This window comes from Hippopotamus amphibius, chromosome 8, assembly GCF_030028045.1.
Source record: "Hippopotamus amphibius kiboko isolate mHipAmp2 chromosome 8, mHipAmp2.hap2, whole genome shotgun sequence".
NCBI classification, from domain to species: domain Eukaryota; kingdom Metazoa; phylum Chordata; class Mammalia; order Artiodactyla; family Hippopotamidae; genus Hippopotamus; species Hippopotamus amphibius.
The window spans coordinates 780,896-796,344 of record NC_080193.1 but is presented as its reverse complement, the minus strand read 5'-3'; the positions used below and the strand labels follow the sequence as shown (position 1 = coordinate 796,344).

At 51.0% G+C, this 15,449-nt stretch overlaps 2 protein-coding genes across 10 annotated transcripts in view; both read right to left on the bottom strand.

Annotated features, from left to right (window-relative positions):
* The window catches only part of DGCR2 (DiGeorge syndrome critical region gene 2), a 51,619-nt gene that overhangs the window by 26,748 nt on the left and 9,422 nt on the right, over positions 1 to 15,449 (bottom strand). For 6 of the 9 annotated variants that reach the window (XM_057746956.1, XM_057746957.1, XM_057746958.1 and 3 more), the window contains exon 2: positions 11,287 to 11,409. The exons of the other annotated variants lie outside the window; for them this stretch is intronic. In XM_057746956.1, coding sequence (XP_057602939.1) covers positions 11,287 to 11,409 — 123 coding nt within the window. The remainder of the gene's footprint in view (positions 1 to 11,286; positions 11,410 to 15,449) is intronic. 9 annotated transcript variants of the gene reach the window in all.
* Positions 7,555 to 8,472, bottom strand: LOC130859654 (peptidyl-prolyl cis-trans isomerase A-like). The gene is made up of 2 exons (XM_057747246.1): positions 8,332 to 8,472; positions 7,555 to 8,152 (listed from the first exon to the last, which is right to left on the bottom strand). The coding sequence occupies exons 1-2, from the start codon at positions 8,470 to 8,472 to the stop codon at positions 7,622 to 7,624; spliced, it is 672 nt and encodes a 223-aa protein (XP_057603229.1). The 3' UTR covers positions 7,555 to 7,621.

The window sequence follows — 15,449 nt, the reverse complement described above, 5'->3', positions numbered from 1 at the left end:
AAATTTTATGGTACATGATTTAGATCTCAATTAAAAAATAAATCAGGGACTTCCCTGGTGGCCCAGTGGTTAAGATTCCATGCTCCCAGTGCAGGGGGCCAGGGTTCGAGCCCTGGTCAGGGAACGAGGATCCCACATGCACACTGCAACTAAGAGCCCACCTGCCACAACTAAGGAGCCTGTGTGCTGCAACTAAGACCCAGTGCAACCAAATAAATAAATTTAAAAAAAATAATAAAATAAAAATAAATCAACAAGATGAGGAGGCAAAGTCCTAAACTGAACGCAAACATTCAGATGTCAACAAATTACACAGAAGAAATTCAGGAATAAATTCAGCGACTTCCGGGGGCTTCCCTGGTGGCACGGTAGGTGAGAATCTGCCTGCCAGTGCAGGGGACACAGGTTCCAGCCCTGGTCTGGGAAGACTCCACATGCCACGGAGCAACTAAGCCTGTGTGCCACAACTACTGAGCCCAGGTGCTGCAACTACTGAAGGCTGCAAGCCTAGAGCCTGTGCTCTGCAACAAAAGAAGCCACCGCAATGAGAAGCCTGTGCACCACAACGAAGAAGAGACCCCGCTCCCCACAACTAGAGAAAGCACGCACACAGCAACAAACACCCAACACACCCAAATAAATTAGTAAATTAATAATTAATTAATTATAAAAATTCAGTGACTTCTGAGTAGAGAACTGACTGTACCCCCTCAATGGGACACAGTGTAACATCATAAATTTAGTAGGTCTGCTCCTGGCCATGGTACAGGAGCAGTAATGCCAAAACTCTTTTATGTGTACTTTAGAATTGGCCTACTGAATCCATATACAGATGATCCTGGGAACCAGGGTTCTTGCGATAGGAAAGGGAGGTACAGAAAGGAGACGGGAGAGGAGAGGAGGAAATCTAGATTAGAATCGGAGGCACAGCAAATACAAACTCGCGGTTTAACAAAAGGTTTCCCTGCTCCATCTGCTGAAAGCGCCTGGGAGCAAGGGCGAGCACAGCTGATACTCAGATGCATTCCTGAGTCCAGGCTTAGGGAGGGAACAGGCAAGAGGAGCCTGAAACGGCCAGCGCCAGAAGGCAGGAAAGCGCTTCACAAAATAACATCACTCACAAAGCGCAGTGTGCAGAGCAGACAAACACAAACACTTTTTTTTTTTTTTAGTTTTGGCTGCACAGGTTCTTCACTGCAGGCTTCTCTCTGGTTGCAGCACACGGGCTTAGCTGCTCCACGGCACGTGGGATCTCCATTCCCGAACCAGGGATGGAACCCGTGTCCCCTGCACTGGAAATCGGATTCTTAACCACTGGACCACCAGGGGAGTCCCCCAAAACACCATTTTCAACCACCACTGTTCTGACGGATTTGGACGGGAATCATCAGTGTAAGCTGAAACAGCTGGGTAACCCCTCCACAGACCACGGATCCACTACTCACTCACAGATTACTTTCCATTACAAAAGCGGGGGCGGGGGGGCTCCCCTGGTGGCGCAGTGGTTAAGAATCCGCCTGCCAATGCAGGGGACATGGGTTTGATCCCTGGTCTGGGAAAGTTCCACATGCCGCAGAGCAACAAAGCCCGTGTGCCACAACTACTGAGCCTGCACTCTAGAGCCTGCGAGCCACAACTACTGAGCCTGCGCTCTAGAGCCTGCAAGCCACAACTACTGAAGCCCTCATGCCACCGCTACCGAAGCCCATGTGCCTAGAGCCTGTGCTCTGCAACAAGAGAAGCCACTGCAGTGAGAAGCCCGTGCACCACAACAAAGAGTAGCCCCTGTTCGCTACAAACAGAGAAAGCCCGTGCACAGCAATGAAGACCCAACGCAGCCAAAAATAAATAAGTTTATTTATTTTAAACCAACAAAAGGGGAGAAACAATTACAACAGTGAAACTGCACTGTGGTTACACAGTGGACTGTTCCTGTTCTTAGAAGCTGGAGGCTCAACACTTAGGGGTCAATGTCGTACCTGTAACACACTCTTAAAGGGTTCAGAAAGAAACGTATGCAGAGAAAGCAATTGTGGCAAAATCCCAATGGCGGGTGAACACATTCGATGCACCATTCTTGCACCTTTTCTGTAGATCTGAAATTCCTCATATTAAAAGTCAGGGAGAAGGCAGCCCAGAGACCCAGACTGCGACTGCTGCACCGTGTGCGCAGGAAACCTGCCCCTCCTTCACCCTACCAGAACACGGGCGACTTACTGAAGAAGCGGTCCCCGGGATGGGTGACACCAGCTCAGCTCACAGTCATGGTTCTTTACTTGAGGAGGCGATGGCAGCCTCCCAGCCCCTCTTCTGCCTTCGACGAAGCTCAGCCTTTCTTGCGTCTCGGCAGTCTTCGTCTGTTCCTAGCTTGCTGAGTGTTTTCACTATGAAAGGATGTTTAATTTTGCCAGATGTCTTTCCTGCATCAAGAAGATCGTGTGTTTTTTCCTACCTTCTACGAGTGTGGCATATGACACTGATTTTAGCTTTCTGAACCAGCCTTGCGTTCCAAGAATAAACCCATTTGGTCATGACGTGTAAGCCTCTTCATGTACTGGTAAATTCCACTGGCGGGTACTTTGTTCAGGATTTTTGCATCAATGTTCTGAGGACATCAGCCTGCAGTTTCCTTTTGGCAGGCGATGTGCTCTAGGAATCTGTCCATTTCATTTATGTTACCTAACTTGTTGGCAGGTAATTCTCCACAGTACTCTCTTACAACCCTTTTTGTTTCTGTAACATTGATAGTGATGTCCCAACTTTCATTTCCTATTTTAGTTATTTGAGTCTTTACTCCTCTCCCCCCGCCCCCCCACCTGGTTTTACTCACTTCATTTTCCTCCCTATGCCAGGGCCCGGGCCTCCCACAGCACCAGCCTCACCCACACCATCTGGTGGGTTTCTCCGCAGGCGGCCTAGCTAAAGCTTTGTCCGTTTTGCTGATCTTCCATTTTGCTGATTTTCTCCATTGTTTATCTATTCCCTACTTACCTCTGTTCTGATCTTTGCCATCTCCTTCCTTCTGCTGGCTTTGCTTTAGTTTGTCCTTTGCCTACTTCCTTACGATGCAAAGTTAGGTTACTGATTTGAGGCCCTTCCTCCCTCCCTCCAGCTGACCCTCTCTCTCTCCTCCCTCCCCTCTCTTTCTTTCTTAATGTAAGTATTTACAGCTATATTTTTCCTTCTTACCACTGTTTTTGCCACAGCCCATAAGTATTGGTTTGTTGTTTTCATTTGTCTCAAGATATTTTCTAATTTCCTGTGTGATTTCTTCTGACTCACGACTGTTTAAGAGCGCGTTGCTGAATTTCCATGCATTTGTGAATGTTCCAGGTTTCCTTCTTCGGTTGATATCTGGTTTCATTCCACTGTGATTTGTATGATTTCAATCTTTTAAATTTCTTCAGACTTATTGTGTGGCCTAACATGTGGTCTAACCTAGACCATGCGCCACGTGCATTTGAGGAGAAAGATGTGCACTTGGTTGGTTGCTGCTGGGTGATTCTGTAAGTCCCCAAAGCTCTGTCCATCTTTCTTTCTTCTTTTTGTTCCAAAGACTCCATAATTTTAAGTGTTCAGTTTTCAAGCTCACTTAGTCTTTCTTCTGCCTGTTGGAGCTCGCTGCTGAACCATTCTGGTGAAATTTTTTTTTCTGGACAGGTAAGAAGTGGATTTATTTAGAGAGAATTACACTACACAGAGTGTTCTAGTGAATTTTTCAATTCAGGTTAGTTTTTTGTCCGTGTTTTCCTTCACATCTTTGAGCACATTTAAGACAGTAGTTTTAAAGCCTTTGTTTTCTATTCTGAGGCCCACCGTTTCTTGAGGGATAGTTCCTGCCATATGATCTTCTTCCTGTTTCTTTGTATGTCTGTGATTTTGTTCTTGTCGTTTCTGAAAATTAGGCACTTGAAAAAATATCCCTCTCAAACTTTCAGATTGGCTCTGCCTTGGGGAAGACCTTCACTAGTTAGCAGGGTTTGTTCTAAGCCTTGAGACCAGCTCAGGGTGAAGACTTAGGGTCTTCTTAGGTCTTTTCTGTACTTGCATTGCGTCTGGTCCTGTGTGTGAACATCTTTCATATTTGGCTGCTTTAAAATGTCTTAATTGGGACTTTCCTGATGGCATGGTGGTTAAGAATCCACCTGCCAATGCAGGGGATGCAGGTTTGATCCCTGGTCCAGGAAGATCCCACATGCTGCGGAGCAACTAAGCCCGTGAGCCACACCTACTGAGCCTGTGCTCTAGAGCCCATGTGCCACAACTACAGAGCCCACGTGCCACAACTACTGAAGCCCACACACCTTGAGCCTGTGCTCCACAACAAGAGAAGCCACCACAGTAAGGAGCCCACGCACCACAACAAAGAGAAGCCCCCATTTGCCGCAACTAGAGAAAGCCTGCACAGCAACAAAGACCCAACACAGCCAATAAACAAACAAACAAACAACTTTTTAAAAAGTAAACAAGTAAAATGAAACGTCTCAGCTTTCGAGCGCAGGTCGCCTGTTTCTCAGGCCTGGGGCGTGCTGCTGGACTCCTCCGCCACGGCCGCGTGCCCCAGGCACCTGCACCCAGTCTCCGGGAGCACTGCTGGCCACTTCCTGCAGTGTTCTGCAGACCGAGATCCGGGCTATGCCATTTTCCCCACCTGAGCTTCAGGTCAGAAAACACAGAGCTAAGTCCCTCAGGCAGCCACCAAACAGGTCAGAGTGTTGCAAAGAAGGTCACTCTTCTCCCTCGGGTTGAAGACGAGGAATTTGGAACTGGGCTGTCACTTCTTTCAGACCGTGCTGTGCCACTGGGGGCGGAAGTGGGTGAGTAAAAATGCCACGAAATTTCCCACCACTTGAACGGGGCTCCTTCCTGACTGGGTGTTCCCATGGTTGCTGTAGACTCTGTCTGTCTCTGGTGCTTCCGTGAAGTTATTCTAGCCAGCCTCTGCTTGCTTTCTGAATGTATCCGTGCAGGATGGGGGGTCTGGAGTTTCCGAGACAGCCATTTTGCTGAGATCAGAATATACTGCTATGCCGCGTGGCGTGGCCAAGAAAAAAAACATTACTGAAGTTTTCTTTCTACTCCCTGAGTGAATACAATAAGAGCTCACACACGGCAGGGGACTGCAGAGCGCCGTGTTCTGCCCTGAGCGCCCTGTGGCCATCAGTCCTCTGACAGCCCTCGGAGAGGCACCAGCACCCCCCACCTCACAGGTGAGGACAAGGAAGTTCAAGGAGCGCCTGGCCCACAGGATGGCCGCCGGGCAGCGGGGACCCGCACCTGGCGCAGCCAGCCCCGCAGCCGCTCCGCGCTGGCCCTCTCGTGCGGCGCGCTCTGTCCAGGGTCCGGGAAGCCACCCGCAGCCGTCTCCTCCCAGCGTCCAGACGGCACCGGCTGCCTTTCAGGTTTAAGAGGAAGGTGGTCCCGCCTGCCAGGGGCTCTGTGAGCACCTGTGGGCCAAGTGCTGGCAGGGCGCAGGTAAGTTCAAGGTGGCGGCCCTCTGCCGTGCTGACACCTTTTACCTCATCCAGGAAGTGCCAGTTTCTCCAGGAAAGACTCCCCCAGCCCCTGCCAGAGGAAACAGACCAGACTGCTGGCATTTGGGGAGCAGGGCAGAAGATGTGGCCAACGGTCTCACCTGTCCCCATAGAGATTTCTCTCAATTCCTCTGTTTTCCACCTCATGGCTCCCCTCTGCTGGACCTGGTGTCTCCTATTCTGCAGACTGTAAGTCCAAGTGCTGTCTAGCAGAAATATAATGCAAGCCATATTTTGAAAGTGATTAAATCAGTCTTAATAATTGTATTCAATCGAATACATTCAAAACACTATAATTTCTTTTTTTGTTTAATATTAATTAATTATTTATTTATTGGCTGCATCGGGTCTTCGTTGCTACACGCGGGTTTTCTCTAGTTGCAGTGAACAGGGGCTACTCTTCACTGCAGCGCACAGGCTTCTCACTGAGGTGGCTTCTCTTGTTGTAGGGCACGGGCTCTAGGCACGTGGGCTTCAGTAGTTGTGGAGCACAGACTCAGTAGTTGTGGCGCGCAGGCTTAGCTGCTCCGTGGCATGTGGGATCTTCCCAGCCCAGGGCTCGAACCTGTGTCCCCTGCATTGGCAGGCGGATTCTCAACCACTGCGCCACCAGGGAAGCCCCCAAAACACTATAATTTCAACACGTAATAAATGCTAAGAAGCATTAATGAGGTGTTCCACTTTTCTGTATTTAGTCTTTGATACTCGGTGTATATTTTACCGGTGTGAGGCACCTTAGTTGGAAACGGCTGCATTTCAGGTGCTCAGTAACCACACGTGACTCGTGGCTACCACACAGCATGGCAAAGGTCTGGAGACTAAGCTTCACGCCTGCCATGGAAGAGCTGTCTAGCCCCGCGGAGTGAGGAAGTCCACCCACCCCCAGCCAGATGCCCATCAGCCTGGGCGTTTAGGGCATTTAGGGCCGACTGGCTCATGTCCTGCTGTTCCCTCCCCCAGGCAGGCCCGCGGCTGCACTTCCTCTGCCACGTCGGTCTTCACTCTCCTTCCACTGGCTTTTCTAAAACAAACAAACAAGGCTGTCTAATATCTGAAACACCGCAAAGAGTACCTGCAGCACTTATGTGAGACGTAAGCCTACTCAGAAAGGAGGCTGTGGCGCCCCAGCCCCTGCGAAGTCAGACATCCGCGGTGGGGCTGCACCCCAGCCAGTGCTTCTCCCTGGCGGACCCGTCTGTCTCCCCGCCAGCAAGGAGCCAGAGCCCGGCTTCTGCGGATCAGGGCGCAGCCTTTCTTCCTCTCGGTCCACCACACGTGGATGTGTCTGAAAATGAGACGGTGCTCAGTCCCGCTTGTCTTTACTGCGCTGTGTGTGCTCGTGGGCAACCCGCCCTCGTCACCTACATTCTGCCTCAAGAGCCGTCGCTGGGCCCAACACTCCCCGGTGAGCACACACACTGGTTGCTGCCAGGCTGTGTGTGAGTATGGACAGCACTGCAAGAACGTCTCCAGTGCTTCCCCAAATGGAAATACTGGATCACAGAATATGAGCTTTGCGAGTTAATGCCTGTTTTCCAAAGTGGGTGTGTCAGTGCACCCCTCTCACCAATGGCCCAAAGACCTCCAAGCCACCCACACACTCTCCAACACCTGGGTCTGTCAGACGTCTTAAGTTTCGCCGATGTAAGCACCTGCAGTGGGGGCTCACCGCAGCCTCTGAATACTAAGGGGAGAACACCTCTTCATGGGCTCGGCCACCACACTTGTCTGTGTCCTGCGCCACGCCGGGCCGTATTCTGCTCGCTCACGCGAGCTCCCTCCATGCGCGGGATTCTAACCCCGCCCAGGCTACATGTGCGGCACACACCCCTCAACCCTGCGGCCTGTCTGCTCACAGTCTTCACTGGGGCTTTTTTTGCTTTGTTTTACTTTTTATTTCATAATCATAAACTTAACTTTTCAATTCAGCTCAACTTGGAGGGGAATAAGGAAAATATGGAACCCAAAGAACTGCAGTGAGAGCACAAAGATGATAGGCTATTTCGAGCAGATGCGGGGGAAGGGGTGCTCTCCTGAGTTACAGAAGGAGTGGTCTGGAGGTTAAGATAAAACACAAGTCAAATTTATTAGATCTGTCCGCAGTCAGCAATAGTGATCTTCTTGCTGGTCTTGCCATTCCTGGGCCCAAAGTGCTCCACGGCTTCCATGATACTCATGCCCCCTCTCACCCTGCCAGAGACCACATGCTTGCCATCCAACCACTCAGTCTTGGCAGTGCAGATGAAAAACGGGGAACCGTTTGTGTTGGGGCCAGCATTTGCCATGGACAGGATGCCAGGACCCGTATGCTTCAGGAGGAAATTCCCATCATCAACTTTCTCCCCACAGATGGACCTGCCACCAGTGCCATCATGGCGTGTGAAGTCACCACCCCAGCACATAAATCCCGGAATCATTCTGTGAAAGCAAGAACCTTTATAACCAAAGCCTTCCTTCCCAGTGCTCAGAGCACAAAAGTTTCCTGCTGTCTTGGGAACTATGTCCACAAACAGCTCAAAGGAGTCGCGGCCCAAGGGCTCGCCACCGACGGCGATGTGGGAGAACACAGTGGGGCTGACCGTGGCTAGGCTGCGCGGGAGGCTCCGGGGTGGCAGCGTCTGCAAGGCCTATCAGGGCTTTTTGATAAAGAGAGATCTTAACTTCACTCTGGTAAAACTGGTCTTTTTTATTTTCAAGTTAACATTTTTTTGTGACTGAAAAACCCTTCCCTACCAAAGTCATAAAGGTGTTCTCTATTGTCTTCCAGGAGTTCTTCTTCGATCAGCCTGACACTGACCTTCTGTGGACTGTGCACCATGGATGCGACAGCCTCTCTTCTGGCTGCCACGCGCAGGGCGCCAAGGACCCCACCCCCTGCCCACGGGTCAGGCTTCCGCGTCTGTTCCTGGCAGCACTTCTGCCTCACCTGAGCCCTCATGGAGGAAGCCTCCACAATGGCGAAGCTGGGGTGCTTCTCACTCTTCTTCAAAGTGCCCGACTGACCTCAGGACTTCATCCTTCCAAGTGTTTCAGAACTGACTTGTCACGTTTCCCAAAAAACTGAATCCATAGATCAATATGAGAAGAACAGGCAGCTTTACTGCACTGAGCCTTCCTTGCTTAGAACGCCTTGTCTGTATTTACTCCAGTCTTCTTGAATGTCTCTTAATAAAGCTGTAAGTTCTTCTCCATTACACTTTTACACGTCTTTTACATTGCCATCTGTATCAGACATGACTCACTCAGAGCAGGGACCACGTAGGTATTTCCAACACAAAGGGGTTTACAACAGCTGACAAGGCTGGAGGTGCTCGGAGAAAACAGGCCACCTCTAAGGTCAACATGCCCTCTGTGCTGCAGCTAAAGCCAGCCTGCCACCTGCCAGTGAGCAGACACACCCTGCCAGGACCACCACCACTCTGCAGCCCTGCCACCTCCCCCCGGTCCAAGCCTGCGCACCCACAGCACAGCCAGAGGAGGAAGGGTCCACCTCCCTCCCACCTTCAAATGTCATGGGAGTGCGTCTCAGGGGCTGAACGATACCAGGAGCCGCTGGCAGGGAGTCTGGGCACTGCAGCTCCAGCCCCTGAAACGCAGGGACTGTCCTGAAGGCCCATCGGGCATACGCCTGCTTTCGGTCTTCCAAAAACACTGCTGAAATTACTGAGCTACTGCCATCTTTTCCCATTTTCTTGGACCCTGCAGTTTTATATCTTTTGTACTCGTCTGCTACAACTTTAGCACGCTTTTAGCAGGACAACTGAAATAATCTCTTGTGGTCACTCAAGAAGTCCTGCAGTCCAAGCTCAAAAGCAGCCAGATCAAGCATGGCTAGAACTTTCCACGGATTTACTTACACTTCCCCACATCAGGAAGGTCCCAGTGGACCCCCTGCTTGCACGCCTCCCCGCACACAACGATTTTCCTCCTTTCTTTTCTTTTTCCTGTTGAACAGGGGGGAATGTTAAGGAAGACTTGACCAACAGCCATGATTTTTTTCTAACTGAAGTTGATGTACGTCGTGTTACTTTCAGGTGTACAGCACAGTGATTCTGTTTTACACACACACACACACACACACACACACACACACACACACACACACACACACACACACACACACACACACACACACACACACACACACACACACAGTTTTCAGGTTCTTCTCCCTCATAGGTTACTACAAAATACTGAGTATCGTTACCTGTGTCATACAGTAGGTCCTTAGCCATGATTTTTTAAAGGTTTCTTTTAAAATAAACTAGAGATAAATACGACATAATTTCAAAAGTTATTAATTCAAGGAAGCGAGAACACGAGCACTGTATTATTCTTGGTATATTTTGATAACAAATTTCTCAGAATCCCAACTTTAGAGCTGTCAGAAGCCACCGTGTGCAGCCCACCTGGGCCCTGCACGCAGCACCGCAGGGCAGGTGCAGAACCGGGGGGGGGGGGGCCCTCCTCGCCCCTCCCGGGCACACTCAAGCCCCCCCCGCCCCAGAGAGTCTGCCCGCTGCTCCCCTGGGTAACAGACTGGACTCTTCCCCTGGGGACAAAACACTGAAACCCGGGAACTCTGAGCGAGCTGCTGAACGGGGCAGCCCCCCAGGACCCCATGACCAGAAGGGCCCTGGTCCAGCCCAGCCCCCAACAAGTCCACAGGCAGGACAAGCAGGATGACAGCCCCGCAGCACTGTGCTCCGTTTTGTGACAGCACAGTCCTTACCCACAACCTGAAAGCTCAGCCACAGGGCACTCAGAACAGCCAACCAGCCCCGCTTCCAGCTCAGAGCCAGCCAAGACCACGAGGCCCCCGTTCCGAATGTTCTCCGGGAGGCTGGATGCGACGTGCCCCACGTGTCAGGCCAGGGGACGCTCCCAGTTCCGACCACCGTCCTCCCCAGGCTGCGGCCCCAGGAATGACCGGGTGAGCTCCCAGACACGGGACGGCCCCGGAGGTTCCCAGCCCGGCCCCCACCACCTCCACTGTCACCGGAAAGGCAGACACCTTGACCACAGACGTGCACGAGACAACCAGAGACATGCACAAGACAACCAAGACAGCACAGCCTCCAGGGAGACTGGGAGGGGACGCCTCTCAACGGCCACCGTCACGGCCGATGCCGTCTGACTGGACCCCCTCTGCTGCTTATTCTGAACCCCCTCGAAGGGCTGTCCTGAGAGCACGTGTCACCTTCCATCCGATCACCACCTGACCCTGGTGGGAGTGAGCGGGGCCTAGAGGACCCACGCCCTCCTTTCCTTTCCTGCGAGCTGAGGAAGAGGACAGGCCTGCTGCCCTCCGCGAGCTCAGGGTCTGGAGAAAGGAATGAAGCCTAAGCCAGGAGACGTGGGAACCGCCAGCCATCCCAGTGCGGTGGGGAGGGAGGGACAGCGCAGGGCCGGCCGAGGCCCACCTCCTGCCGGAGGCCCGGAGATGCGTCGGGTCGCGGTCCCACGTGAGCAAAGCCCTGAGGACGGGCAGGGTCTGTCCACGCGGAAACAGAGCAGGGGGCTCGAGGCAAAGAGGAAGGCAGGCCCCAGCATGGGTAGGAAGCCCCGGGGCCGGCCTGGGACGCGGCGGGCTGTGGGGCGGGCGCAGCCAGGTCTTCAGCAGGGTCTTCAGCGGACAAAGCACGTCCCCTGTGAGCGGCGCAGGCCCGGGCCAGGCTGAGCGCCGGGGCTGTGGTGAACGCGCGCCTCGTGGGGGCGACCCCCGCCGCCCCCGGCCCCGCCCGGCACTCACCCGGACAGCCTGCCTCGTCGCTCTCATCCTCGCAGGTGGCCAGCCCGTCGCACTGCCAGGGCAGCGGGATGCACTGGATGGCGCCACTGCGGCAGGCAAACTGGCCCGGGTTGCAGCGCAGCTCTGTGGACCAAAGGCAAGAGGCCGTTGAGGATGCGGGCCACCCAGGCCGCCCCACTGCGGAGCCCACGGCGCGGGGGCCACGCGGACACGCACCCTGAGCAGCCGGAGGCGCCGCCCCCACTCAGGGCCCCCGGCCGCCGTCTGGACGAGGTGGGGGCACGGGCTCCCAGGGCGTGTCCGTGGCTTCCCAAGGTGCACAGGACGGGGAGGGGGAGCAGGAGAGCCCACCACGGCCCAACGGTGTGAGGACGCCGTGCCCCTCCCAGTGGCGTCCTGCCCGAACACAGGCGACTCGGCCCTAAGCACCGCGACAGGACCTGTGCTCACAGGAAGGCACAGTGGGCGGTGGTCTCCGGAAGCAGCTGCAACGGGGAGCAGACAAGACACTCAGACACTCAGCACCGAAGGGCCTGGTGGTGGCGGGGGTCAGCCAGCCCCTGTCCCACCCACCCTGGCTCTCAGGTGCCGTGTCACGGGCACGGCCACATGTGGACTGTCCGGGGCGGCGGCTGAGCCACTACAGCTGAGCTGAGGGGCTACGAGAGACCCACACAGGCTGCAAAGCTGGAGATTACAACTCTCCAGTCCTCAGGAAGCAGGCTGCACACTCCGGAGCCGAGGGGCAAAGCCAGGAGCCCAGGGGGACAGGAGTGAGGGCCTGGTCCTGCCCACCAACCGGATGACGAAGGAGGAGAGACAGAGCACAGCTCGCGGATGCCCAACGATGGGCCCTGTCCTATCCTCAGCCAAGGGCAGCGGGTGCAGCTGAACACTGGCACCACGGCAGGGAGAGCTCACAGGACAGAGACGGGAGGCCTGCACGAGGGCAGGACCCAGAGACGCACAGAGGAGCCCCTGGGGCACCAAGCACTGGTGAGCAGGGGCTGAGGACACCCCCAGTACTACGTATAAAACAGATACCTAACGAGAACCTACTGTATAGCACAGGGAACTCTACTCAATGCTCTGTGGAGACCTAAATGGGAATGAAATCCAAAAAAGAGGGGATATGTGTATACGTATAGCTGATTCACTTTTCTGTACAGCGGAAACTAACATGACATTGTAAAGCAACTAAAATCTATACACCAATAAAAATGAAAAGAAAACAAACTGTGAGGGATGTCCCTGGTGGCACAGTGGTTAAGAATCCGCCTGCCAATGCAGGGGACACGGGTTCAAGCCCTGGTCCAGGAAGATCCCACATGCCACGGAGCAGCTAAGCCTGTGCACCACAACTACTGAGGCCACGTGTCACAACTACTGAAGCCCGCGTGCCTAGAGCCTGTGCTCCGCAACAAGAGAAGCTACTGCGATGAGAAGCCCATGCAACAAAGAGTAGCCCCTGATCACTGCAACTAGAGAATTTATAAAAAGGAACAAACAAAAACATACTGTGAGAGATAAAAATACACTGCTCGGACAACAACAGACACTCTAAACAGAAAGAAAAGAAAACTAGAAAAAAATTAACTGTGGCATTGGGGCCACTTCAAGCAACCTCACACACGTACATGGAGAAGGAATAGAAAAAATATTTAAAGAAACAATGGCAGGGGCTTCCCTGGTAGTACAGTGGTTAAGGATCCACCTGCCAATGCAAGGGACACAGGTTTGACCCCGGGGCTGGGAAGATCCCACATGCCACACAGCAACTAAGCCCGTGCGCCACAACTACTGAGCCCATGCACCACAACTACTGAAGCCCACATGCCAAGAGCCTGTGCTCTGCAACAAGAGAAGCCACCTCAATGAGAAACCTGAGCACTGCAACAAAGACCCAATGCAGCCAAAAATAAAATAAATTTTTAAAATAAAAATAGAAATATTCCAAGGCATATCATAATCAAATTGCTTAAAACCAGCAAAAAAAAAAAAAGAAAAATCTTAAAAGCAGAGAATAAAGACATGATGCACGGAAAGCAAAGTAAAGGTGACAGCAGACTTCTCATTAGAAACAATACATGCTGGAAGGCGGTGGAACACATCTCAGTTCTGAGAGGAAAAAGGAAAAGGCCGCCAACTGGAGACATTTAAAGCAAACGCACGTGTACTCTGTCATGGGGTTTATAACCTGAGTAGAAGTAAAATTCTGACGACAGCGGCACAGAAGTCAGGAGGCGAGAAGCTGAGGTGTACCATTTGAAGGCTCTTACGCTACGGGCAAAGTGGTCTGTCCTGTGAATGATGTAAGTTAAAGAGGAACGTCACTAAACTAATGCAAGAGCTACAGCAAATAAGCCAACAAGGAAGACAAAAAGGAACACAACATACTCCAAAGGAAGGAGAAAGACAGGGAAAAGGAATACCAGTTGGCACAAACATAAAACTAATGACAAAGTGGTAGACAGTAATTAAATTCACATATGGGGTGAAAGAATGGAAAAAGATACAGCATGCTAACACTTATCAAAAGAAAGTAGGGGTGGCTGTATTAATACCACACAAAGGAGACTTCAGGGCAAATAACATTGCAAGGAATGGAGAAAGTATTTAACAGTGACAAAGAACGTAATAACCTTAATTGTCTCTGCTTTAAATGAAGGAAAAACTGCTATAACTAATAGACAAATTCAAAATCAGTTTCAATCCCTTCACTCAATAAGTGACAGAACAAGCAGACAGAATCAGCAAGGACACAGACAACCTGAACAACACTATCAACCAGCTGGACCCAATCGACACCCACAGACACCTCTGCCCAACGAGGTGTCTTCACATGCGTACAAAACATTTACCATAATAGATAAACACATGAGCCATAAAACAAATCTCAATACATTCATAATGGTTCAAATTTTACAGAGTGTGTTGTTTGATCACAATGCAATCAAATGAAAAGTCAACAGAGAAGGAAAGATGGAGCTGGTGGAATCAAGCTTCCTGACTGCAAACTATACTACAAAGCCACAGTGATCAAGACAGTATGGTACTGGCACAAAAATAAAAAGGAAGATCAATGGAACAGAATACAGAACTCAGAGGTAAACCCACACACATATGGGCACCTTATCTTTGACAAAGGAGGCAAGAATATACAATGGAAAAAAGACAGCCTCTTCAATAAGTGGTGCTGGGAATATTGGACAGCAACATGTAAAAGAATGAAATTAGAACACTTCCTACCACCATACACAAAAATGAACTCAAAATGGATTAAAGACCTACATGTAAGGCCAGACACTATAAAACTCCTAGAGGAAAACATAGGTAGAACACTCTATGACATACATCAAAGCAAGATCCTTTTTGACCCACCTCCTAGAATAAAGGAAATAAAATCAAGAATAAACAAATGGGACCTAATGAAACTTAAAAGCTTTTTTTGCACAGCGAAAGAAACCATAAACAAGACAAGAAGACAACCCTTAGAATGGGAGGAAATACTTGCCAATGAAGCAACTGACAAAGGATTAATCTCCAAAATATATAAGCAGATCATGCAGCTTAATACCAAAAAAGCAAATAACCCAATCCACAAATGGGTGGAAGACCTAAATAGGCATTTCTCCAAAGAAGACATGCATATGGCCAACAAACACATGTAAAGATGCTCAACATCACTAATCATCAGAGAAATGCAAATCAAAACCACAGTGAGGTACCACCTCACACTAGTCAGAATGGCCATCATCAAAACATCTAGAAACAATAAATGCTGGAGAGGGTGTGGAGAAAAGGGAACCCTCCTGCACTGTTGGTGGGAATGTAAATTGATACAGCCACTATGGAGAACAGTATGGAGGGTCCTTAAAAACCTGAAAATAGAGTTACCATATGATCCAGCAATCTAACTTCTTGGCATATGTCTGGAGAAGACCATAGTTCAAAAAGACCCATGCACCTCAATGTTCACTGCAGCACTATTTACAATAGCCAGGTCATGGAAGCAACCTAAATGACCATCGGCAGATGAATGGATAAAGAAGATGTGGTACCTGTATACAATGGAATATTACTCAGCCATAAAAAGTACTGAAATTCGGTCATTTGTAGAGATATGGATGGACTTGAGACTGTCATACAGAGTGAAGTAAGTC

What these genes read in the sequence shown, in the direction of transcription:
- LOC130859654 (XM_057747246.1), bottom strand. Translation starts at nt 8,472, where the DNA reads ATGAGGGCTCAGGTGAGGCAGAAGTGCTGCCAGGAACAGACGCGGAAG. An exon ending in TGGTGCACAGTCCACAGAAG is followed by an intron (nt 8,153 to 8,331) that starts GTCAGTGTCAGG and finishes TAGGCCTTGCAG; the next exon opens with ACGCTGCCACCCCGGAGCCT.